Source organism: Episyrphus balteatus, chromosome 3 (assembly GCF_945859705.1).
Source record: "Episyrphus balteatus chromosome 3, idEpiBalt1.1, whole genome shotgun sequence".
In the NCBI taxonomy this organism is placed as follows: Eukaryota; Metazoa; Arthropoda; class Insecta; order Diptera; family Syrphidae; genus Episyrphus; species Episyrphus balteatus.
The window spans coordinates 25500279-25527300 of record NC_079136.1 but is presented as its reverse complement, the minus strand read 5'-3'; the positions used below and the strand labels follow the sequence as shown (position 1 = coordinate 25527300).

General features: G+C 31.1%; 1 protein-coding gene across 2 annotated transcripts in view; it reads right to left on the bottom strand.

Moving 5' to 3' along the window:
- LOC129915851 (uncharacterized) overlaps window positions 1–27022 on the bottom strand; it is a 337223-nt gene that overhangs the window by 123056 nt on the left and 187145 nt on the right. For both annotated transcript variants that reach the window (XM_055995543.1, XM_055995542.1), the window contains one exon: window positions 19685–19806. In XM_055995543.1, the coding sequence (XP_055851518.1) occupies window positions 19685–19806 (122 nt within the window). The remainder of the gene's footprint in view (window positions 1–19684; window positions 19807–27022) is intronic.

Genomic DNA, 27022 nt, shown 5'->3' with positions numbered 1-27022 from the left:
AAGTAAAATAAAAAAAAAAAAAATGGGAGCTATGAGATTATAAAAAAAGGACGAACAAAACGGGAGCACAAGAAATGCAAATACACTCTTTTGTTTAATGCGAATAAGATTGTTCTTGCTATTTTTGTTGTTGTTGTTTTTTTTTAGTGTTTGGTGCTATTTTCTGCAAACTGCAAGGTAATTTTGTGCAACCCTTTCACTTAAATAGCTTGCCAAGTCATTTTCTAGTCCAATATTATATTGAAATAAAACAAGAAATACAAAAACTATGTTCGTTCCTATGCGAATAAGAATCCCCTTTTTCTATCCCAGATGACACTGGTGCGATTATCCGTTGGCCTTATCTCTCTGCCACCGCTGCTGGGTGCTTTGTCAAACAACAAAAAACTTTTATTCATTCGAAAAGAGGAGAAGAATGTCCTTTTGGCAGCGCATTTACATTTTCATTACCCTCTTGAGTGCCAGTGCACAGTTTACCCATTCTTTTGGATCTCTGGAATGATGATGATTTGAGAGGAGTTTTGGGGGGAGTTTGTCCTGGGTTTTAGTGTGCTTGTATGTTGCACCATCTGCACACTCGCATGCACACTTCAAAAGTCCTTTTTTTTGCGAAGGGAATACTTGAATTTTTGTTACTTTCTTGTTGTTTGCTATTCCTGTGGAATTTTCTTTGTTTCTAAGATTGCATGTGTGTGTGTGGCTTCGTCGTCATCATCGTGAGGTCCTGTTTTTCTGGTCTTTGGCTCCAACAATGTTCTAACTATGTTACTTTTTCTTTCACTAAAAACCTTGCCTTCCATAGAATATGTCGTCATGATTAAAGAACGCGGGAAGGATAAAGGACTTTTTTTTTTTTGTTGTTGTTAATTTTTCAAGTACATTCATTGTGTTCTGTATCCTTATTGTGTGAGTGTAAGTGTGTGTATGTTGAGAAAACTTTTGACTTACAGCTTGAAGGTGAAATATCCTTGAAATCCTTGTACACATAATAATCTACATGAAGTGGAGAGATGAGGGAGGATGGATGGAGAAACTACCAGGTATGACGTAGTGTCTTGTGATAGTCGTGTGGAGGCGTTGTTGCATATTTCATGTGAATCATTCAGGTGACGGGCAATTGAATGTTTACCAACAAAATTTGTGATGATGGAATAATTAAGTTGTGTATGATGGTTTTGTGTTTTGTTGTTCCTGTGCGATAGCACAAGCAAAATGTGGGGAAGTTTTTTCTTATAGGATATAGAGATGGATGGATGATGGCAGAAGCAACGTCAAGGATGCGAGAAAATTGATGCATGATGTAGTTGATGAGACTTTCAAAAGGCATTTTGATAAGTTTTTATGGTATTACTTTTGAAATGTGTCAAAAGATGGAGTCATAAACATAAAGGAATACCAAAAATATCTACCTTGTAATCACTTGTGCTGAAAATAACTACACCAGCTTTGAGTGACTTAACATTTTAACATTGTCGTCATCTTGAGGTTTTTTTTGTTTGTTTGGATTGGAAAGTATAAAACAATGAGGTTTTGTGTAACAAGGTCTGAAGAGAAAATAAGGTATTTTGTCGCTTTATGATTATCGCATGTGATGAAATATTTAAATTTTAATCCTACAAGTAAGGAAAGTAAAAACAACACAAAATTTATCGTGTTCTTTTGTGGCATTCTTAAATTGAATGGGAAGGTGGAAATTTTTTCTTGGGCTAAGCTAAACACATAGCCTTTTAAAAGTGCTCCACACATTCGGGGTAAATATGTAGTATGTACCTATATCAACAAGTAAACAAATTTTACAGAAACAGAGAACAAATATATCAAAATTCAGTAATGCAAAAGATAGCTAAAACTTTAAACAAACATTCCTTTGCAAGCTATTATTTTGGAAGCTTATTTTAGAAATCTGTTAAGTTTGAAGTTTACTTATGTCTCTATATACATTCGACAAGCCGATTACCCGGATGGAAGTTATTATTTTTTAACAAAGTCAACGAGGAATTAATAAATACCTATAATTTTATTTTTAACTGAAGAGAAGTTCTTAAAGTTTTTAAAGAAAGTGTTATTATTATGAGGGGAAGACGGGCACAATCCCGAAATTTTGAATCCAGAAAACCCTGAATCCCGAAAATCCAGGTTCCAGAAAATCCAGAATTTCAAAAATACAGAATCCCGAAAACCCAAAATTCCGAAAAGTCACAATTCCGAAAAACCAAAATCCAAATAATCATTTTTATCAAAAAAAAAAAAACAGAACCGACTACCAAGGGTTTTATATTTTTTCTAATAGTTCCTATGGTCAGAACTGAACGAAATGGGACCACATTGCAGCCACCAGCTTTCCAATACAAAAAGTATTATAAAAATTGGTTCACGCAGTTCAAAGTTATGAGGTAACAAACACAAAAAAAATACAGACGAATTGAATACCTCCTCCATTTTTTAAGTCGGTAAAAAGCCAAACTCCCGAAAATAAAATAGAAAAAGTAAAAGAAAAAATTTCTTTTCACTAAAACTTTAATTGAAAAACGTGTTTATTTTTTAACTTTACACTTACGATTATTTTCGAAATCGAAATCACAAAAAAATTTATATAAAATGAAAAATTTGCGCAAATTTTTCATTTTACACATTACAATATGTACATAATTTTTCGGAATTCCATTCGGAGTTTTGGATTTTTGGGATTTTGGATTTCGGGATTTTAAACCCAACCAATGTTTGAGTTGCATTTGCATTTTACCTTTAAACCAAGAAGCAATTTTTTATTTTCAGAATGAGGTTAGTTTTTGTCCTACCTAAACCGGAGGATATAGAACCCTCTTTCATACGATTTTTAAATTTTTTAATTGCAAAATATTATAATACTATGAGCAAAGAGTATAGCCACAAGACTATGTTTATTAATTTTAAAAATTTAGGAGGACACTGTGGCGTATGTGTAACATTTTTCTATTGATTGAAATTTAAGCAAAACATCGTTTATACTACTTTGAAATATTTTAAATACTATTTATTCACAGATTCTATAAAATTTAATAATGATAGAGGCACACCATAAGTTCAAAAAGCTGAGCGAGTTGTAGAAACTATTATTGTGTTGTTAATAAAGACACGAAAATAACAAAAGTAATGTATTTTTACAGCAAAAACTTCTCAAAAAATGACAATTCGTTTCTCCTGATTTTCCACAAAAAATTAACTTTGATTATATGATTTCATTTTCATTATTTCATTTTTTTTTTGTATTTCCATACAAAATAACATCTCAAAATCTACTGCTTCCTTAACGCATCGAATGTTACAAAATTAATTCATCTCTCAATTAATCGATTTCTTTTATCTTTCCATCGACCCATATATAAAACACATGGTAAACAAAAACCTTTTTCACTTCCATCCATGTGAAATTAATTACTCTCTCTCTCTTTGTTTTTATTCTCTATTTTTGTTTTTTTTGTTTAATATCGGATTATGTCTGCCTTTGACATTTACTGAGACAAATCGATATCATTATTTTGTCCGTGTGATTGCACCGGATCCATGAAATTTATCTATAATCTTTGCATTTCACACACAATTGCTCTCAAAACCAAATCAGCCAATCTCCGCAAATGAATATTTCTCTATAATGTCTTTTATATGGCTAATGGGTAAATAACCCGAAACCAATCAACTGGAAACGTAAATTACTTTGCTTTTGGATTACCTTTATACTTTATGTAGAGAGACAATTTATCTACCTTATACGATGGAATATTCTACTTAATCTATATACCCTTATAGCCAATATACAACAACAACAACAACAACTGTATATTATCCTATAACCTATAAATTATTCAATCACGTTCTTTACCTTCACCTCACCCCCTTTTAATGTCATTTATGCAACAATTTGTGTGAAGTTCGTTATATCCTTATAAGATTGGCTAAAATAATTCACATTCACACACAAACAATTCAATGCCTTTAGCGTTGTTTCGTAATCCTGTAAACGTTAGGTATTCCCTTACAAGAATAGTTTATTATTATACAGAGAATATATAGAATTTAGAATTATTGGAAAATCTAGAACTCTTATGAAGGTCCTTTACCTGTTTACTTTATTCATAGTGTGTGTCATTTTCCCATCCTTGACACATCTGTTGTAATCCCTGACTAAATTCTATTCAACAATCAAGATTCAAGTTATCATCATCATCATCGTCAACAGCCAAACCGAAGAACCCTCCTATTTTAATGCCTGACCATGTGGAAGGAATCATCTTCAAATCGATATGGTAATCAAAGGTAGGAGGATCTACTGAATTTAAAATAGCTTCCCACTTCTAAACTTTTCAATATACCTTATATCCTTCTTTAAAAAAAAAATTGACTTTTTATCTTTGACAACCAAGCAAAATCGATAGATCAATGAAGCGTTAATAACAATCAATCTGCAGTGCGGAAGCAAGAAAAACAAAAAAATTGAATCCTTTCAGGATAAATAAAATCATCGTCGTCGTCAAAGCTAAAAGTTTTCACTTTCACTTTCAGTTTCCTTTATTGATAGTCATGTGTCAATTTACGTTTTAAAGTGTCAGTTCTTCAAAACCAAAGTGTCTGACATTTTTTTTTAAGGCTTCGAAAAATGCTTCAAAATCAATTAAGTATCCCAGGAAGAAAAATACCTCTGATTGTGTCGTACGGACATGCTCAACTTTGAGACCTAAATTCAAAGAGGTGTCATACTATTATGACTTTGGCCTTCTTCAAGCCAAAAAGGGCTTTTAGATTTTCCGATCTTATCACAATACGAGTCTCAAAAGAAACTTACTATTTTTTGCTATTTTACCAAATCAATTCCAAGTGACCTCTGATAACTGATAAGTGAAAAATGATAAATCATAAGTGATAACTGCGAAATGATAGCTGATCAGTTTTGGAAAAATATTAAGTGATAAATTATAGCTTGTAAGTGATTAGTGATGGTTGATAATAATTGATAAGTTATAAGTGATAATTTATACCTAAGTAAAAAAACTATAAATAATAAGCAATATTTGATAAGTGAAAAGTGATAATTAGTAAGTGATAAGTAAAAAAATGACTTTAATTTTCATCTTGTTTGGAAAAAAATAATTGATAAATTATAGTTTGTAAGTGATTAGTGATAGTTGATAATTGATAAGTAATAAGTGATAACTGATAATTTATAAGTACAAAAACTATAAATAATAAGCAATATTTGATAAGTGAAAAGTGATAATTAGTAAGTGATAAGTAAACAATGAAAAGTGATTACTGATAAGTGATAAGTAAAAAAATGCCTTTTTTTATTGTTCACAAAAACCTTGTCAATTCAAACCTCCATAGGTACTGTTAACCAACACAAAAAGAAATTAACAAAACACAGATCCTTCTTAACACCTTCTTAAAACCCGTATACAACTTAGATTTTTCCATCTCATTTAACTCACAATAAAGACAAACAAAGAAAAAGAAACTACAAAAAAAAAAAGAAGTCACAATTGACTCGTTCTTGTCAACTCGATTTAACAAATATAATAAATTCACCTCTAAAGGATGTTCATTTCAAGTTAAGGTATTTTTTTTTTTTTTGATAAAACAATATCACATCATTCCACATGCATAAAATCGAAACAAATAATAACAACAAGAAGAAAAATCCTCTCACATGAAAATATAATCCACAAGGGAAGTCAAATTGAACAAAAAACTCAATTATTTTGCGAATTTTCAAAGCTTTCGCATGAGACTTTTATAAAAAGGAGAAGAAGAGAAGATATTAAGGTGGGTATAGATTTTGATGTGTGTTCAATTGGGTTGTGTGTCGAGTCGACTGGAACGTTTTTCTTTTCGTTGTTTTTTTTTTTCTTTGTGATTTATTTCCCAAGTGAATTTACTGGAAGTGCACACGAGAGTTCGCAACAATGTTAGAGAACAAAGTAGCAACCAAACCGTTGTCAGCGTTCACAAGATATCATCTTTAAAAAGAGGATGATTCAAATGAAAAGGATACGGAAGGACTTTTTGTTTAGTGTATCGAAAGATGGAAGGAAGGTAAATTTTTGTTGGATTTTTACACCACGCCGAACAGATTAGATTATCTTTTGTTAGATATCTTTTTAAAAGGTATCTGTGTGAAGTAGAGATTATTTCATCTTTTTTTTAAGTTAATGCAGGAAAAAACAGCTTTTTTGGTGATTTTTTTGTAACTTGATTTATTTTGACAGAGGTACTCTGGGTAGGTATTTAGGAACACAGTTCACTAAAATGTTTATAAATAAAAAAAAAAATTTACTTTCAGTTGAGGTAAGATAGACAAATATTGTTAATCGTTTGGGACTTGACTTTCTTTCTTAAATGTAGATATAAACATTTTCTATTGAATTATAAGGTTTTTGAAATTTGCTAGATACTACTTCACACTTTTCAAATTATGCTAAAAAAGTCAAATTTTTATAATTTTTTTAACGTTTTATAATTGTATATTTGAATTGTACAAGGTAAAGAAGTCATACAAAATATTATTTGTTGAGGGAATTTATTTTTTAAAGTTTATTGTTCAAATTTATCTTAGCTTTAAACTACACTAGCCCAAAAAATTAAGGGAACAGAAAATATCGTGATTTTTTTAGGGATTTTCGATAGGCTGTATCTCAGTGAAAAATGATCCCATCAAGATAAATTTAAGATAAACCTAGGAAAAATTAAAAGTTTTCAAAAAAAGTTAAATTTTGAAAAAAAGCTTTTTATACCATTTTTAGATATTTTTCCTAATTTTGAAATTTTTTTTGTTTTTTCTTTGTTTATCTAAAACTTAAACGATATTTATCAATAAAATGTTCAAATAAACTCAAAAGAATTTGATTTTACTCATAAAAAAGTTCAAAGAAGTAAGTCATTTAGACCTGCAGAAAAATGGTGTTTTATTTCATCTCAATAATTCAAACCCTCACAACAGAAAAACTGCTTGATGAATAAGTCTGAAACTTTGCATATTAATTTCAGGTATATTATGCTTCAATAATTAAGCCTCAGTTTAATCTTATCACCCATAGAAATTAAATAGCGGTAAATTTTCTAAAAAACCGTAAAAATGCCTATTTTGATAGCTTTTCTAAATTATTCTAAAAAATAAGAAAACAATTTGTTTAACAAAGCAAATTTAACTTCTTTGTAGAAAATTAAATGAAGTTTTTGAATGTGTCCTTGAATATTCTGTACAGTGATCCGTATTGCAGTAAAAAAATAATAGTAGAAGTTTGAAACAAAATGAATCTTTAAGCCTAATTAATAGCCTTTCTTAAAATAATAATCATTTTATCAGAGAAGAGTAAAAACAAACAAAAATTGGAAAATGTTTGCTTTTCAACAGTTCCAACGATTTAGCTATTTTACCGTTAGAAAGAAAATATTTTAATATTTAATCCTAAAACTAGAAGAATAGAGCTTTCAACTACTTTTTTTTTGTCATGATGGGATCATTTTTCACTGAGATACAGCCTATCGAAAATCACTAAAAAAATCACGATTTTTTTTGTTCCCTTAAATTTTTTGGGCTAGTATATTTCACATTCAAGATTCAAGAAAAAGGCTATCTATTAAATAAATTTTAAGAATTGAGTTTTTGGCTTCTCTTTTTTCGCCCATTGAAAGTTGGTTACTATTGTACTTAGGCTCTTCTAGCAAATGAGACTTTTTAGTGGAATAGAATCACTCAATAGAAACGATAAAATCACTAGCTGCAGTACGGCCTCAGCAACTCTTTTATGTCAATAGAACAAGAGTCTCAAAATACACTGTTGTCAATGTAAAGTTTCCAGTATTTTTTTTTTTTCAGTGCTAGTTAAACGGAAAATTGTTATAGTTTTGCTTCCGAAAGAAATTTGTTCTTAACCAGGTTTCTAAAAATATCAATTAAAAAAAAAAAATGTATTTGAAATTTAAAAAAAAAAATATTTTTGCAAATAAAAAAGAAAGTTGCATTAAAAAAAAATAGGTATTTATTGCAAATGAAAAAAATTAGCATTAAAAAAAAAAAAATCTTATTGCAAGTGAAAAATATTTGCATTAAAAAAAAATATTTATTGCAAACAAAAAAAAAATCTTGCAATGTATTTGCAATAAAAAATTTTTTAATGCAAAATAATTTTATTTGCATTAAATTTTTAATTTCAATGCAAATATTTTTCAGTTGCAATAACTTTTTCTTTTAATGCAAAATTTTTTGTTTGCAATAAATAATTTTTTTTTATATGTAATGGAAAACAAATGCATTGCAAAAAATGATTTTTTACAACCCTGTTCTTAACACATCCTAGCACCAATAAGTAACATTTTTAATTAAAAACTGCATAGTTTTAACTGACAGTTAATGTTTAAATAGTTTCATTAAATAGGTAAATATTATTTGTGTTTATATTATTTATTTACGGATGAACATCGAGGGTCACTGTGGCGTATGCGCAACTTTTATTAGGTATACGAAGTTTATTATCTTAAAAGTTTATAGGCATCTGATTTATCATTTAAATTGTTCAGATTAACATCTATGTTAAGGGTTTTTCAATGGATTCAAAAGCTGAAAACACTTAACATCAATTACCGAACATTGTTGGGAAAACTCCAAAGACCAACATAATCGGGTGCAAAAAAAAAAACAGTTTCAGTGGTTTATTCATTTTTCATTGCAATTAACCTAAAAAAAATGTACTTAAAATGAAGTAAAAATTGACTTAGCCCCAGTTTGTTCACACTCGATTATGTTTTAATCAAGAATTGCTCCAAGGAAAATCCTTGATTAAAAGATAATCGAGTTTGAACAAACCGGCCCTTAATCTCATATTTTTCCATATGGCAATAATGTTCTTGCCATATGTTCTTGACCTCCTTGAGCCTTGTGTCGGGAAAGTATTCGATTTGGATGAAGACTTTGTAATAATTCAAATGCTTTCATTCAGGCTCACATCAAAAAAAATTTCAAGTTAGGTATTTAATAAATGAGACAACCGGATCAACTCATTAAAATCGGAACTATAGTATATTGCACGTAGAAAAGTGGCATTTAATATTAAGATGACGCCCTTCCTAGCTTCATCCTTATTTCTTAAAATTATAAAAGTTCTAATAAAATTAAATAAAATTCATTGAAACTCTGTTAGAATCAAAATGAACCTCACTTCATTTTAATAAGAATTTTCTTCTTAACAAAAATTGCTGGTATCGGCTAAAATAGTTTCTCAATAGTTTTTCTAAATTTAAAAAAATTTCACACTCCGACAAATCCTGATGAAACAAAACCACTGTTTAATTTAATATAAACAATTTCAACTTTGATTTTATTAATTTCTCCCACTCTTCTTTCTCTCCCTTTCTATCAATCAGTCACCAGAGAATTAATCTCTTATTGAAATTAAATTGCAATGCAATCATATAAAATCAATCAAGTATTTTAAATGCATTTTCAATCATTCTCAAAATAGTTTTCCTATATCCTAAATTCAGATATTTTCCATTTCTGCTTTCAGGTAGAGATGCAAATCTATAGTAGAAAAAAAAATGAAGAAGAGAAACCTACCTATACTTTCTATTGAGGAAGATTATTTAATTTCCTTTTCCATTTCTCGTTTAAATTCTTTCTCTCTCTCTCTCTGAATATTGTGGATGAGCATCAAAAATCGATTTTATACTCGTCGATATTCAATTACCCTCGGCAAATCGCATAATCTGCCAATTTATCTTTACATCTAGGCATTACCATCACATCCTAATCATCAACAAACATCAACGTGTTGTAGTCTCAGTGTGACACACTACACACAAGTCACAGTTTTATGTGTCATCGTCGTCATCGTCATCGTCATCGTCTACGTCGAATGTCGAAGTCGATGTCGATGTCGACGTCTCTAGGACAGCATCCTGAATCCAAATCGATTCATCTTGATGTTGGCTTAGCTTCTCTGCCTGTTACTGCTATTGCTACTGATTCTGCTGCTACTTCTGCTTTTACTGCCACAATCCACTAGCTATAGAATCACATCATGACTCTCTCTAGCAACAGCCAGCAACAAATGTCGATTACATTTCGATTTTGCACTTGGTTTTCCTTTAAGGCACAAAATGTGTCTCCAAGCCCCGCAAAAAGTCGAGATGAGTATTCTCATATTCATCCACCTATTACTTCCACCCATACACGCTTAACGGCATTAGAATATATATGAGAACCATTTCGATCCTAAAAAGCCTCTCATAACTGTTGCAGGATATAAGGTAGCAGCTTTCTACCTAAAATGTAGACTTATATACAGACTTTGGATCTGGTAAAGGATAAGAATGATTCCCCTTGAGTTATGTGGAGCTTTATAAGACCGACGACGATGTAGATATGAATAGAATATGCTCTTCCCTAGGCTGAATATGGCATATAAAAAGGAGTGTGACAGCCGACTTGTTTGGATTTTGGATTCTAAGGAAACTTTAGGGACAGACAACAATCACAGGCAATACCGAAAAAAAAACCCCAAAACCCTCAACTTTCTTACAACAAACTTTGATTAAAGAAAACTAAACATTGCTTTCCTTCTTCTTTAGGGAACTGTTACTGTTACTGGTGGTGTCCTTATGGTGATATTGATGGGTCTATATAACTTTGTATGTGTGTTTGTAATAAGATATGTACCTTATTGGTGGTAAATAATGCAAATCAGCCTGATGTTGACACATTTGTGCGATGGCAAACATGAATATGTCGTCAATATGGCTGTGAGATGAAATGGGACATGCGGGACGAGTCCTGTTGTAGGTATATAGTTGGTATCATTAGCAATTCAATGGATTTCAGAATTAGGTGATTTTTTTCCATGTCAACAGAAAAATGGCGAATAACAATGGAAAGTGTTTTATTTTTCTGATGAGGTTTGTTTACTTGTTGGAGGGAGTTGGAGTGGAAATGAATGATTATAACATTATATAGGTGAAATGAAGGGACAAATTAAATGGAACAAAATGCAGGTAAATGTACAATAACACCTTGGTTTTAGGTCGAGACCCTTTTCTACACAATGATAAATAATAAACCAACAAAGGAAGCATTCTATAGATTTCTTGAGAAGATATTAATAAGCATAATGTTAGTATTATTCATGGCAATTTTAACGTCAAGACTGAAAAGAGGGGAAAAACTAGGTTCGATTGTTAAAATTCAGCCATTGCTACAATATTTCGAAAACGAACTCAAGGCTTTTCGAATGGTAGAGCAATATTTTGTCAATTCAAGCACTCAACTTCATGATTTCAATATTCGCAAGGGGTCTTGGTAGTTTTTGGATCGGCCAAGCTCCTAACTAAATTGATCATAGTGCTTCCTAGAATTCTTCTAATATTGTGGGTGTTCAAATGCTGCCTATTTCAACATCTTACAAATAATAATTTACAAGTACTTTTTGTCAAAAATTGTAAAATAATTCACAAATTCTGTTCCACCAATTTTTAAATATATAAAAAAAGTTACAAATATGTTAAAAAAAAGGTAAAACTACAAATTTTTGATTGTGAATTGACCACTGGAAGTAGCTGATATTCAAGGTACCAGAAAAATCGGTGTTTCAAGAAAATAAAATGTCATAGCTTTGTCAACAAGCTTTTGTTCACTAGAATTGTTAAGTTTATATGAATTTGTTATTCTTAGTCTTTCTGGAGACCCGACTCTCTTAAGTCGGAAGAAAGTGTGCCTAATGATTGAAAACTCGAAAAAGTATAACCAACCTAAAAAAAGCCAAGACACTCTCAAACTGAATTTCGTCAAATGGGTTTCAATACCGTAGAAGAAGAGAGACTTTAAGGTATAGACGATACACAGATACAACTTCAAAGCATTCAAAATCTTTGAAATCTGCTATGGAAGATCTGAATCTTGGTCATCAGAAAACCCGCCCAGTGACCTTTATTTCGATCCATGGAGATATTTAGATGGTAAAGACTCAATAAATCTCAGGATAAGCTATCAACCAGACCAGGTTAAACCCGGAAAAGCTTATGTTTTCCTCTGCTTGCGGAAGATCGGATTATCCTATGACGCATTATTCCGTTTGAATTATCATTAATATGTGTACGCTGGAGTCTGGAGTTACTAAGATCATTTTAAACTTATAATTCACAAAAACATACTTAAGAAACACAAACAAACACAAAACATTTTCTCGATTAAACACAATAAAAGGATTGCTTGGTAAAATGTCATGGTTTAAAAAAAACGACCTTTTAATTTTCAATACAAAAAAAGGTCAAAGGCCACCAGAAAGGTATAATTTGATTTCTAGGGAAAAATATTTCTCGAAAATATTACTCTGCCCATAATCTCGTAAAAGCCCTAACTACATTTTTCTTACTTCTGAGTTTTAGAGGGAAACACTAAATCTAATATCATAATTTGCATACAAAAATCAAAAGTACATTTTGAATTTTCTGACTTATTTGAAGACCAACGCTAAAAAAATAAATGATAATAAAATCAAAACTAAAATTTTGTAGTAAGGGCATTTACGAGATTATGGGCAGTACATTTTTTGAAACAAAAGTGTGATTTTTTTACATAGTATTAAATAAAAGGCTTTAATCTAAATAACTGCATTTAAAAAAAGGCTATTTTTCCAAAATAAATTCGTCAAAAATCCATAAATTCATATTTTAATAAAAAAACAATAAAAAAGATGAAAAAAATAACAAAGTAATTTTTGACCGGGTTTTGTTGAAATTCAACAATTTTAGTAAAAAATAAAGTTTTTTTCTCATTTTTCTAAATATTTTTGAGGTTATATAAAAAAATGGTTTGAGTAAAACTTGTAAATATTTTTTTTATCTACAACTTTTGTATTTAACATTTTTAAATATGAGATCGACTTTTGACAGAAATCGTAAAAACCACATTTTTTGACACCTACCCCATTTTTTCGCCCACCCACTCCCATTCCCCCAATTTGTCTGTGGGCAATTTAGTTTTTCCCTTTCATATACCATTTACATATCCTAAATTTTCCCCAACCCTTATGTTGCTAACAATTTTTTCAACTTTTGCCCTCTGAAACCGGATTAGAACTGGTCTATAAGAAATATCTCACACACAAGATCTTGCTTCAGAGTATATGTCTCTTGCAATAGCAAAAGTTAGCATTTTGAAAAGCTATTTGGTTCAAATTGCTTTATTCGTGTTTCTGAGTTTTGACTGAATAATTTTTTGTTGAACTTTTTTTTATAAGAAAAAAAAAAAAAATTCTTGAAAAAGCTAGACACATAATTTGGTCAGCATTAAAATAGTATACAATTTTAACTTTATTATTTTTTTTTAATAGAAAACAAAAGTTACGTATACGCCATGATTTGTTACTTGAATGACCTACTTCTTTTGAATTTCTTATGTTTTTAAGATAAAAAAGGTAAAAATTTTTACTGCATCTATGATTACACACTTATGGTGTATGAATATGTTTGAAGGTTATAAATATTTTAAGATACGGACACGGACACGTAGTGAGCGGCTGGGTGGCTCAGTGATTGAGATTCAGAATTTTGGTCAGCAATTTCGAGCGAGGTGGACCAACACTGTGTGCCGAAATTTTTCAAGCCCTTTTTTTTCCTGACAATTATAGATTATTTCACATGACACCCTAATATCAAGTTCTTGAATCCAGCCCTTATTGATGCAAGTACAACCTGTTGCTTCTGTAACTACTTAAAGGTATACCTATCAATATCAGAAAAAAAAAAACAATTTCCTTAATACATTGACCCCAAAAAAACTGAATTAATGATGAAAATCTTAAAATCTGACAGAAAAGAAAAATATAGGCATTATTTTCTCATCAATCAGAGAGAGAGAGACTCCCGCCTTGTGCCATCCAAGAAAAAAGCAATAAAAATCCCAAATCTTTTTTATTTTTGTCTGCATTCAAAATGATTTCTTATAACATCTTCAAATAAAGTCTGAAATAAATCGATTTTTAAAAGTAGAATCTGCCTCCAATGATGTATAAATAAGTTCAACTCAAACTTATTGAATGCTTTCAATATATATTTTTTTTAATGAAAATTCAACATGAATCTTATTGACTTTGAAGAAGAGAAAGTTTTACTTCATTAAATAACAAGACTTTTACTTATTTGGCCATTAATTTCGATGTTCTCCTTTCTACACACACACACACCAAAAAAAAAAAAGGAAACTCAATTTATCAACAATTCCAACACAAACTCAAGCCATATACACACTCGTATAACAAACACGACCTTTGCGCGCTTATTTCAATCACTCAAAGTCACACCTCTGTCTTCCTTCGACAAAAAGTAGAAAGAAAAAAAAAATACCAAGAAACTGTCATCCTCTCTCTAACAGAATAAAAGACAACAACAAAAATAAAAACCAAAAAAAAAACATACCCTCAAGATTGTGCCAAGAGATAAAAATGTCCTTAAATACCTTTTCCATTACCAGAAAAACGGAACCGAATGGCAACAGAATTATCTTATTTAAGGAAGAAGGAAGCTAAAGATGAACCATTAGCATTAAGTTCTTCCTTTCTCTTCGTTATAACGACTTTTTTTTGTTGGTGTCGTCCTCTGTATATATGCGAATAAAGTGAATGTATCCTTCCAAGGACGAAACACTAAACATCCATTGGAATTTAAGTGTACGGTGGTGTAAAGCCAAATAAACATACAGGATATCGTCTCTTGACCTTGAGGCATTTATGTCGCAATTTTTTTTTTATAAGAGGTACATGAAATTCAAAAGGACTTTGACTATAAGGACGACATTTTCTCTCTGTTTCTTGATCTTTTTTCGCTTCCAAGTAATAAAGAACAACAAAGAAATGAGACATGAAGAAAAAAAAGAAACAAAGAAAAGCTAAGTACCCAATAAGTGTGTTAGAGCCGTACTTATGCTTATAAATGTAGCTGCTCATATCCTTAAGGATACAAATCTTCACACTTGATATTGTTTTGCTTACAAGCAAATGACTATCCACTTGATCATTGTGTATGTTGTCCTTTTGCAGGCTATAATTTCATTTGAACGGGAAAGGACGAGTGATTGAGTGTCCTGCTGGCTGGGGGCTTACAAAAAAAACAAACACATTCACACACTCTCTCTATATAACTTGCTTTCGCTTTCACATTCCAAGCCCATATATACACCCTACCCATTCCACACTGGCTTTATCTTGCTTTTTGGACTTCTTTATGTGAATATGAATACAGTTTGAATGTAAAGCGAATGTCCAGGACGTGATAAAACTTTAATTTTGCTCAAATTGTATTTTGATGAGGATAAACGAAAAGGATGGTAATTCGAGGGCAATGGTCTGAGAGTTGGTGTATATGTGAATTCCAGAGAGTGTTAGAGCCTGTTGAAGAGCTAAAATAGTGACCTCTCACACTCTTTGGTTTTCCCGTGTATAGAAATATATGTACAAGACCAAATGAACTTCTAGACTTGAAAAAAAAGGTCAAATGGAATTATTGAAAAGTCGGAGGTGTTTTTTTTTTCTTGTTCTCCTTAGAAATAGAGGCACTAGAACATCCAGACTTCATGTTCGGCATTTAAATTCGTAAGAATTTATGTTAATGTAAGCAGCAGATGTCGTCGTTTTAAGCCTTGTTAAGCTAACGTTTTTTTTTTTTTTTTTTTCTAAAAAAATAAAGAAGAAAACCTAAGAAGAAAAGAACGTAATCTGTTCGCTAGCAAAAAACGTGCATAGAACTTCGAACAGCTACTAATGAGTTTGCTGTGGCTGTAAGGATCCTTATTTTTTACAATTTTCTTTAACGATTTTTTTATTTTTAACTCAATTTCAATAATACCATATTGAAGCAAAGGCGAAACAGTTCATTTTATTACACAAGAAAAAATATAAAATTTAATTATTTATTATTGAAGTGAGTCTTTTTGGCCACATTAAGGCGTGGACGTGGTTACACCATTTCCCAAGACAAATAAAATTTCATAAATATCATTTTAATTTCAAAAAAGGAATAAATATTTCTTATATGTGAGCCTTCTTTTTCAATTCGTGTGGTGTCGTCGTGGGCGTGTAAGAATAAATTTGTTATTAAAAGTTATGAGGGTTTATATAATACTATACAGAGATATTGACTGGGGAATTTGAACATGAACATGCAGTTAATAAGCAGTTTTTCTCAAGGATGTGTATCGTTTATGGTTTTTCTGTGTTAAGGGCTTTTTTTTTAAATATTTTTTTAAATATAATTTTTTAAATTGTTGTGTCCTCAGGATATAACCATAGGAATGAGCCGCTCATATAATTTTAAATGTTATCAATTTTAAAAGTTTTGAAGAGTTAAATTAAAAAAATTGGGAATATTAAGAAGACAAAGTAATCTGTTTGAATTTTAGAGGTGCCTTAATAATACTAGCCGAATTAAAAAGTTACAAAATAAAAATAAAGGCATAAGGTACCCATCATTTGGGGCTGTGCTAAGCACAATTAAACGATAATTTTATACTGAAAATAAAAAGAAAGGTTGTCCCTTTTGAAATGGGAAATTCTATTTTTAAAAAATTGTCACATGGCTAAATTTGTCATATCTATAACTTACTTCAAAAGTCTAAAAAAAAATCTCATAACCAAGTCGCATTGTTTGCAATAGCTTTCAGCTTTGATTTGAAACCAGTTTCATGGTTGTACGCTTTTGGCCAAAGTTTCATAGAATTTTGCTATATTTACACAGTCGGAAAAGTTTACAATTTTCGAAGTATTTTATTATAAGAAATTTTGGACCTAAAGTGATGTGTGTGCGGTCAAATTATTCCAAATTTTTAATATGTAATTTTAAGATTATAGGTCAAAACTTTAAAAAAGTTCTAAAATTGCGCAGTTTTTCACTTTATCCATACAAAATTGGTATACACTAACGAAATTGGTATATGACAGTTACCATTTTATTCAAAATTCATTAAAAAAAACCCTCTAATATAAAAAAGGATAAGCAGAGGCTCAGAAATGTATAGGAAACCCTGTCCTGTATCTTCTTTTCAATAATTTTAATTTTTAAACAACAGAAACAAAAATAAATGCAGGTCATTCAAGTGACAAATCGAACAATTCACGAATAATTCACTGTGGCGTATACGTAACTTTTTGTTTTGTATTAAAAAAAGTTGAAAGTTAATATAAAATTTTATTTTACTGGGGAGAAGAAATAAAGGAACTAATTCGTCTTCGAGCCTATCAAAATTATGCACACTTTAAATTTAATAAACTATTGAATATGATTCGGAATACCTATGAATCTTGCTTAAATTTTCTTTAAAATTCATATTCAAAAGAGCAAAGTAAGATGCATTTTTTTTTTGGAATTTATGAAAATAAAATAAGCGAATTCAGGTCAGATTTTGTTTGTACATTTTTAATTGTAAAGATTTACACTTTTGTTTTGCGTCAAGCAAAAACGAAATTTTTCTAGCTTGTTTTTCTGACGTCACGAAAAATAATATATTCACTCTGCCAACTTGCCATCATGAATGTCAAAACTCAGACTACGCGAGTGGTATCGTATCAGTCAACGTGTTGACACTCAAAGCCACCCAACAAATGAAATGGAGTCTGACAAGATTTAATGTTTTGGCTAATTTGCACAGAGAAAAATATGACACCCTAAAAACTAACAGATTGCCATGTTGTTTTACTGTCCATACATTTTATGAGGAAATCTTATTAAAATCAACGATTAATAAGGTTTTTTTTAAAGAGATTTCTTATTATTTTTATAGAGAAAATCTTCTTAAAATTTGAGTGAAAAATTCATTTTTGTTTTCAACTTGGCACTAAAACAAAAATCGCGATCAATATTTTTATGGCAGGTTGGTTCGGTGGTAAGGTGTGCAACCCATGATTTAAAGACCCCAGTTCGATCCCCGGCCTGGTCGTCTTTTTTTTTTTTGTTTTTCCTCTCAAAACCCTACAAGTGCAGATTTTAAAACAATAAGGAAAACCCGATTGTTTTAATAAGGTTTCCTCCTTGGATGAAAACCATAGAGAAATCTTATTGTTTTTGTTCTATTTTATGTGGTCTATATAAGCCTGCACTTATGGTAACTTTGTGAATCAAATACAAAACAAAGAAATAAAAGTAAAAATATACAATTTAACAATTACAGAAAAAAATTCCAATTTTTTCCATAAAATGCACTAAAAGAAGAAGTTTTCTTCACTTTAAAGCCAGGTCCGATCATAAGGGTTAATTTGGCCCATTTCCGTCAACAGAAGTCTTAATAAACTGTTATCTTGTGAAATCATTACTTTTAAAATCCACTGATGTATTTTGTCTTCTATGTATTCCCAATTAATCAAAGTTCTGTTCTAATAACTCACTGACTTACATTTTTTTCTAACAATTTTGTGGGTTGTCGCAATTAAGAGTAACACAATTAAGTTACCTAAGCTTTCAAATGACCACAAACCCATGTAAGCTTACAACCATACTTGTTAAATTGGTTAAAGACTACGGAAGAAAATTGTTTGAAGAAGAAAAATCCCTTACATAATCGATAGTAGTTGTTGCTTCCATATTTTGTATTCTTCTTGTGTATCTTCTATGTAACTTTCCAATCATTCTATATCCCGAAAAGAAACCATATGAAATCAATCTGGTTTCCCTTTTCCCATCATAATCTTTTGAAAAGATAGTTCAATTCTTTACATTCCAATACTTCTGTCGACACATTCTTTGACCATTATCATTCCCTGGATTGCTAAGAACTTAATATCTTGACAAAAAAAATAACAACAACAAAAAAAAAATTGGTATCATTCATTGGATCAGATCAAGTGACCCACATATCCAGTTTTTAGTATGCAATGGATATGCTAGAGCATGAAAGCATTACAATCACATCTCTTAAACCAGACTTTCCCAATGCCACAAAGTCCTCAACCCTATTATACCAATATCCATGTGTAGGTATCTTGTTCCCTCACACAGATGAGAACTCTTGCTGAAATCCGAACTCAAAGTAACCAAAAACCTTGAAAGAATCTCCAAGCTAAAGCCATCCATTGTTCCTTGGTGCCAATTAAGGGAATACAATTTCTCCCCCACCCCAAAACTATACCTACATGAACGTTGGTTGTGTGTATAGAAAAACGAGCGGTTAAAGATGCAACCTCTGCAATAACGAGAAAGAGATACACTTTTTTTTTAAACCTTCCTAGTATCTTTGCAACCACATGAAGCTGGGACAAAATTCTATACCTTATATCTTCTATGTTTATGTAGAAGATACACGGAATATCTTGTGAAGGTATTTTCTATTCAGTTGTCATTGAATTGCTTCAACTTGAAGCAAAGTTACATCACGTAACATGAAAAAAAAAAACTCTCATATACATTGAAACAACCCTCTCCCATACACACAATAGAAGATTCCCTTTTCGGATGAAAAGCTACACAAATGGGCTGCGAGCCATGACATCTTTGAAGCGAAATCCCATCATTAGGAACGTAACCGCATCTCTATAGTTGAGAGTGTGCTGTGCAGTGCATCCATATGGGACTTTTTTTTTTATTCTATAGGTACTCGTGTAGGAGTTTGTTCCAAGGCAACACACAAAAAAGGGATTAAATACACAAACTAAACTTAAATTGGGACTAAAAAACTTACCTTCTAACGAGCCAGTGTATATCCTTGAAATGTCATAATCCATTGTTCCAAGGGTATTCTCGATTTCGACATCTGTCGTAAATACAGAAAGCGGATCCTGGCGCAAAACAAGCCGAAACTCTCTGAAAATATATACAAATAAAAAGGGAAGAAGTTGAATTTAATTTGTTAGATCATCCAGGGAGATAATAAATTGTTTTGTTTTTCAAGAAGCAATAAAATTAGTAAACTTTGTGATATATTAACAATTCTTATATTTTGTGAAATTTGACCGGGCTTAACCATATGTCTGAATTTAAAATTTACTTAAGAGTGTTGAATTTTTAAACTGGGACCCTCGGTATGTTTTTGTGCATTTTGACAAAAATTCGCACGTTAATTTGAATATGAGGGACTACTTTTGGATAAGATTTTGTAAATAACAATGGTTTACAAGGGTTTTGTTGCCGAAACAAAAATATACTTTGCTAAAGGTTTTCGGTGTGCTGAACTCGTTTTTGAGATATTACCGTTAGAAAATGCAAAAAAACTTTTTTTTTTTGGACCTTATTCTTTTGTATATGGAACATTTTTTGAGAATATTTAGTAACGGTTTCTATAAGAACTGTTTTCCATCTTTCGATACCTGTTTAAATCTTTTCAATATCTTTTGTATTGCCCGAGATATCTTAAACTGAAGTCAGTGGGTTTGGCTTCATATATCATAAAGAAGATAATGAAGTTATAAAATTTATAAAAATACCAAAGATATCGAAAAGATTTAAACAGATTTAAAAAGGTGGTAAATAGTTCATATAAAAACCGTTACTAAATATGCTCAAACAATTTTCCATATATAAAAGAATAATGTCCGAAGTGCTGCATTTTCTAACGGTAATATTTCAAAAACGGGAGCTGATTAATTTTTTTTGATTTCGGATTCGAATTCAGCACACCGAAAACCTTCAGAAAAGTATATTTTTGTTTCGGCAACAAAAAAAAAAGTTTAATTTTGTTAACCAGTGTAATCATTTTTATCAAAAAAAAAAAAAAAAACAACACCGACTTCAATGGATCCATGGGTTATATGGATTTCCTCATAGTTCCTATGGCAATAACTGAACGAAATTGAAATGTAGGCACCAGCTTTCCAATACAAAAAGAATTATCAAAATTGGTTCACTTAGTCCAAAGTTATGAGGTAACAAACATAAAAAAAACAGACGAATTGAATACCTCCTCCTTTTTGGAAGTCGGTAAAAAATAAAAAGAGTTTTGAAGAAATTAAGTACCAACATCTAAATCATATCGTATTTAAAGTCGAAAAATCTGTTGCAGTAAATTTTTTGGATTGCTAAACAGGATTCTGAAGTTCTGAAGTGTTGGTGAAAAATATTTCGAGATTTTAATAAAAAGCAACAATACGATTATGGATTACGGATTTGCTTGAAATTTGGTATTTTATTTGCGAGCTAACTGCGGCGGGTCACTGTGGCGTATGTGTAATTTTGTTATAGTGAAACATCTTATTGTTTAATACAAATTGTAAAATTTGGTCAGTTAAATTTATATTTATTTATTACACTTTTTAAGAACCGGTTTTATTCAAAAATACAAACAAATAATTTTGATCACCTTTGTGCGTCGTTTGGATAATTATCATATTATGATAGTTATCAGGAAAAAAAAACAAGTTTTTGCCTTGGTAAGTATTTTGTTTGTTTGATTTTCTTTTTCTTCTTTCGTGTTTAACCAAATATTTTTTAGGAAAAAGATCAAATGAATGTTTGTATTTATAACACTTTGTATGTTTAATGTTTATGTTAATTTGATTTTTGAGGACCGACAAATTATTAGGGGTATTTATGAAAGGGTGTAGAGTCTGGGTAAACCTGGTATAAGTGGTGATAAAGTGATAAATGTGTCAGGATTTTGTATGGATTTGACAACTCGTTTACTACATTTACAATTTTACTACGTGTACCAAGAGTTTACAATAGGCATTGCATACTCATACTCAATGGTTACTAGTTGCCATAACAGCGAGATCTAAATTTGTATGGGCCGCAAAAAAAGTAAAACTAGAATTTTTATAAAACAGATTTATAAAAATAAGAAGCATTGTAAAATTAATGTTTTCTTCCTGATACCTTGAATCTATTCTTTACTACCATTTTTTCACCAGTTTAAGGCGTAAGTTAGGCTGGATCTTATTTCTCTTAATAATAAAAATATTTCCTCGCATCGGAAGATTGTGTGAAATTTGCCAACGATTTTATATGGCATTTTTAAACTGCCCCAAATCTAACTGAAAAAGTCTAAAATTTGGTCATAGCATTTCCATATCATTCGACATTTATTTTATTTTTATGAAAAAAAAAAAACAAAGAATTCCATACCTAGCGCATTCATGATTTATTCTACCGTTGGGTTAAAACAGAACATTCGCTTCCTAATTAATAAGAAAATATAATTATAACCTTAGTGTACCAGGCACTGATCAAGAGAAATTGTAGCATATTTCGAATTTTAATTGTTCAAAACAAACTCATAACAAAATACATTTTTGCTCCCATACAAACTGTCGAAAAAATTTAGCCGAGCTAAAATTTATCTGAGCATCTTATCGATAATTTGTATAGGACCTAAAATTTAGCTCGGATCTGTGTACCAGGCTTTAAGCTCAAAATGATCAAAAAATGAAAATTCATGTTGGTCGAATGGCCGATTTTCAGACTTCCCGACATACACAAAAAATTTCGAAAAGACCGTTCCAAGAAGATATAAAAAATATAAATGTAGTGAATTGATTCTACAGTCTTAGCGAATTTAGCCATTACCTGTGGTAATTTGACCAACTTGAGGTCGTTCTCTAAAATTAGAAAAAAAGGTCTAATACGTAAGTATCTTTTAACTGTTTCTAGAAGACTTATATTTTTTTTATAAAGCAAAAACAATGCTTTATAAAAACGCATTTATTTCATGTTTATATCTTACTTAGTTAAAAAAAAGGAGATACGTAAAATTTAAGTCTATTACTCCGGTCTCTCCTACTTTGTTGGAATTGGAAATAAATGAATTTTTTTTAAATATTGAAAAAAATCAGTCTGAACGTCTTTTTTCTAAAATACTAAAAATTAGAGGACCCTAGAGTTTTTGCAATGGTTGAAAGTAAAAAAAAAGTAATTTTAGCTCCTAAAGCCAGATTTTAGGGGTTTATAAATGACATGATACTAGCCGTGTTATTAATTTCAGCACGGCCTACAAAACGTACTAGGTCCCGAGAAAAGTATATGTGTACCAGTACCAGTACATATTTACTTATTTTTTATCATACAATGTAATCTAACAAAATTTTACGTCCAAATCGAAACCAGCCAAGTCTATGTCTACGAGACTAGCTGTCGGAATGGTCAAAGCCTGAATACCTACTACATTTTTTCGGGTTCTACGTTCTACCAGCGTTCATGCTTTAAAACAAACTCTTAACGAGTTATATGGTACTCTTGCAATCTAAACTGGGATTCAATAGAACAGAAGACGAAGAAATATCCAAAGCCCCAAACAACAAGGTTGAAGCTGGGATTAAAACCCAGACCTCTGGTGTGATAGAGTCCATCACTAAATACCTTATACAAAAAAATTCAATTTATGCTACAAAACTTTCAATATATCTATTAAATTTTTTATTTTTTTCAAAACGTAATTTTTTAAACTTGTTTAATTAGTCCTTTAAGTAATAATTTCACCTCGGGACATATTAACCAGTCATCAATCTGCTGTACAGAAAAACAAAGAAAACCACATCCGATATCTTCCTTTCCTTATCTGTTATCCCATAAATAAGTATAGAAATTGTTCCAAAACAACTTATTACCAAGGTTCTCCCTTTCAAATCTTTAAGTAATTTGAAAAATCATTTTATTTCATAATTAAATCTTTAAATTGTTGAAATTGAAAGCTGTGGCCTTAAGTACCTACCAACCAACAACAGCAACAACAACAACAACAACCCAACAACAAAGTTATAAACGAGAAATGATTATTTTGTAAACAAATTTCCATTTTCCGCTTCAATCTTCCCTTACGGCTTATTTTCAATTGGAATTCTTGAATACTTAACACAGCGCAGCAGTCTGGCAATTAGTGTGTTCAGCTACTCTCGTTTATATCTATGTACATTTCAATACCAAAGAACATACACAAACTCAACTCAATGCCTAAGGACTTCATACTTATGATCCAGACAAGAACCTATTAGGTAAATTTTCATACTAAACGACACAACAGAAAGAGAATGAAAATGAAAAAGAAAAAAAAAAAATCAATACCTTTTTCCCATCGGAGTTAAATATCTCAGCTCTCAGATGTCATTATGAGGCTTTTACAATAAAAGCTTGTAAATCCCCCTACACAAAAAATTAGAATTAAAAAAAAAAAATGTCTTCTTCTACTCTGTTTGCTGATGGGAATAGGACGTACAATTTAAGCACTTGCCCTCATTACGCTATTTAACCCCTAAACGCGGTAGAAAAAAATCAATAAATAAAATTATCTTGAAAGCATATTATACGGAAGAAGAAGGTCTTCTGCTTCAAACAACCCTCATGCCCCATGTTTGAACTTGTTCCATTTAACAAGCAGGCCGCGAAATGGGTTTACTTTTTTTTTTCTTTCAAGCAACAAGAATATTTTTAGAAAATTGAGAGAATCCCTTACGAATGAGAGACGACTCCTACGACACGCTGCCTGATGACGACGACCAAACCAAGCCTTGACAAAGACCCTCGAGTGCAGTATAGCGTGGGACTCCAGTGGCAATTTATTTGCAAGCCTATCCATTGCCTCTGTAGTTGGTCTGTTTTCTTCTTCTTCTTCTTCTTTTTTGTCGACTTCGTGTTCGAGTGCGACTTCATATAACGACATTGTTGATTTTCATTTGTTGCTGTCTCTCATTGCGAGAAGAGCCTTGAGTAAAGGTATCTATGAATGTGGCAGAGAGAAGCCATATACTAGTTAGGTTAGGTTAGGAAGGCGATGATGTTGATGTTGTTTCCATTGGAGCGTTTGGGGGCGACTTACATAAATATTATATGGGCATGACCGAGCCACAACTAGAGAGCACCTTAAGAACATTGATTTGCACTTAACCAGCAGCGTTATAGCCTCAACGCAACACACTTGTCGACACTTCTTTATACCTATACAGAGAGCAAGTGGAAGGACGGACGGAACTGTAAAGAGTGTAAAGAGCCTGCCCTTGAGTAAGGTTGAAGTTATGTACCATCTTCCATATAAATGTCAACGTTCCACATGGATGGTTTTAGCTTTAACACACTTTGTATATGAAACTTAAGCTGAAATGCCAACTTCATTTTCATCTTTTCCACTTTATCATCATAGTCGTCTTTTTGTTAATTTTAGCAGAAGAGTATAGTTTCCAGGGATGTATTTGTTTACTAAACGGCAATCTATCAGGGATGGATTTTTTCATCGTTAAAGAAGCTGTCGATGAAGTTTTTATAAAGGAAAACAAAAATTTGTTGGTTAATGGACCGTTTGGAAAGGGATCTTTCAAAAAAGAAGTTTTTTCCTCTTTCACCATTTCATTAAGCACCATATGTTAACACCTTAAAATGCTCTTTAAGAACCTTTCAATACCACAAGTATTTATGCAAGGTTTTTGTTGGCAAGACTTAACTATACTTTTTCAAAGGGTTTCGGTGTGCCGAACTCGAATCCAAAGACAGACTTATTCGATCACATCTCGTTTTTGAAATATTACCGTTAAATCTATTTAAATCTTTCTGACATCTCTTCTGCTGTCCGAGATATCTTCAGTTGCTTGTTATTAGTTGTGTTCACTGACGCTGTGCTGGACTGTTCTAGGCAGAAAAGTACAGCTTTTTGCTGTTCATTGAGATTTTTTCTGTGCTGAACTTTTCTAGTTTGCTGTTCATTGACAAATCTAGAACAGTTTAGAACAGGATTTTCTGTTCTTGCTTTTGAGTCAGATCAGGTTAGAACAGACTCGTGAGAAGTGTCGAAAGCAAAGCTGTCATTTTTTCTTTTTGTTTTGATTTAATTGTGCGAATTATTCTCGGGTGCTCGTGGTTTTTATAAATAAAAACAATTTTTAATTATTTTTTTCGCAGTAAAAACACAAAAAAATAGAAAAAAAAACGAAAACCGATAAACAAAAAATTCATATAATTTACAATTTGTTCAAGTTTTTCTGCTCCTATTGTTGGGGTAGAGCAAGTGAGTTAAAAGTGTCAATTGTCAGCTGTTTGTTTGATTGTGATACAAATAAGAGAAAATAAGATTTTTAAAAGCGAATTTCTTAACGATTTTGAAAAATAACAAAAAAAAATATAAAGGGAATTTTAAAAGTGCTAGTAAATCATTTATTTTAGTAAAAAATCATTTCAAGAAATTATTTTGAATTACAAATTTTGCAACTGATATAAACAACATGTCAATCTTGCTAAATACGAAGTTGAACTTTTCTGTTCTTTCTTGTTCTGACAGTATTTACAAACTTGTGCTGGTCTGTTTTGTTCTGTCCTAGATTTTTTTTCATTGAACAGAACTATTGTTACCCACTTTTGTTCTATGTTAAGCTTAAATCCTGTATATAAGCGAAAATAAATGTATCCATTTATTCAGAGTGCAGTACAACATGTATAACATTTCGTTATTTTTTTGTTTCAAATTATAAGAATAAACAATTTCAGTTTATTGTTAAATTTCAAAGTGAAGTATAATTAGCTCATGTCAAATAACATGGATTATTAAAAATGTTTGTTTTTAAGTATTGTCAATTTCATTTAGAACTCAATAGATAGAATGTACCTATCAATTTTCTGCTACAAAATTTCAGTGCGAGAAAAAGTCCATTTTTCAATGTTTTATATACAAAATTGTACGAAATAATTTTTTGTAAAAAGCCTAACAATGGTTAAAATTTGTTTCTTCTTGCTCGCTCTTTGAAGCAATTTAAACTAGAGATTCCGCGGAATATTCGGCCATTTTTAAATTCGTTTATGGCAAGCAGAGCTATTTAAAACTTTTAACTACGAATTCCTCTCCTAAAAAATACTTAAAAAGGATATACAGGGTGTCCCGAAAGTAATGGATCAAACGAAATATGCTAATTGGGGAACTTAAGGGCTCTCAGAATCTGGTAACTTGTTCATCCCAAATCCTTACGGATTTCGAGTTAATGCAATTCTTGTGAAATTTCGAAAAATCCCTACTTGGCAACAGTATTTTGCTTCCTGCGCCCATTATTGATTTTTGTTTTTTAAAATTCTTTTACGAAAACATTGCCAAATAATTAGGAACAATTAATTAATC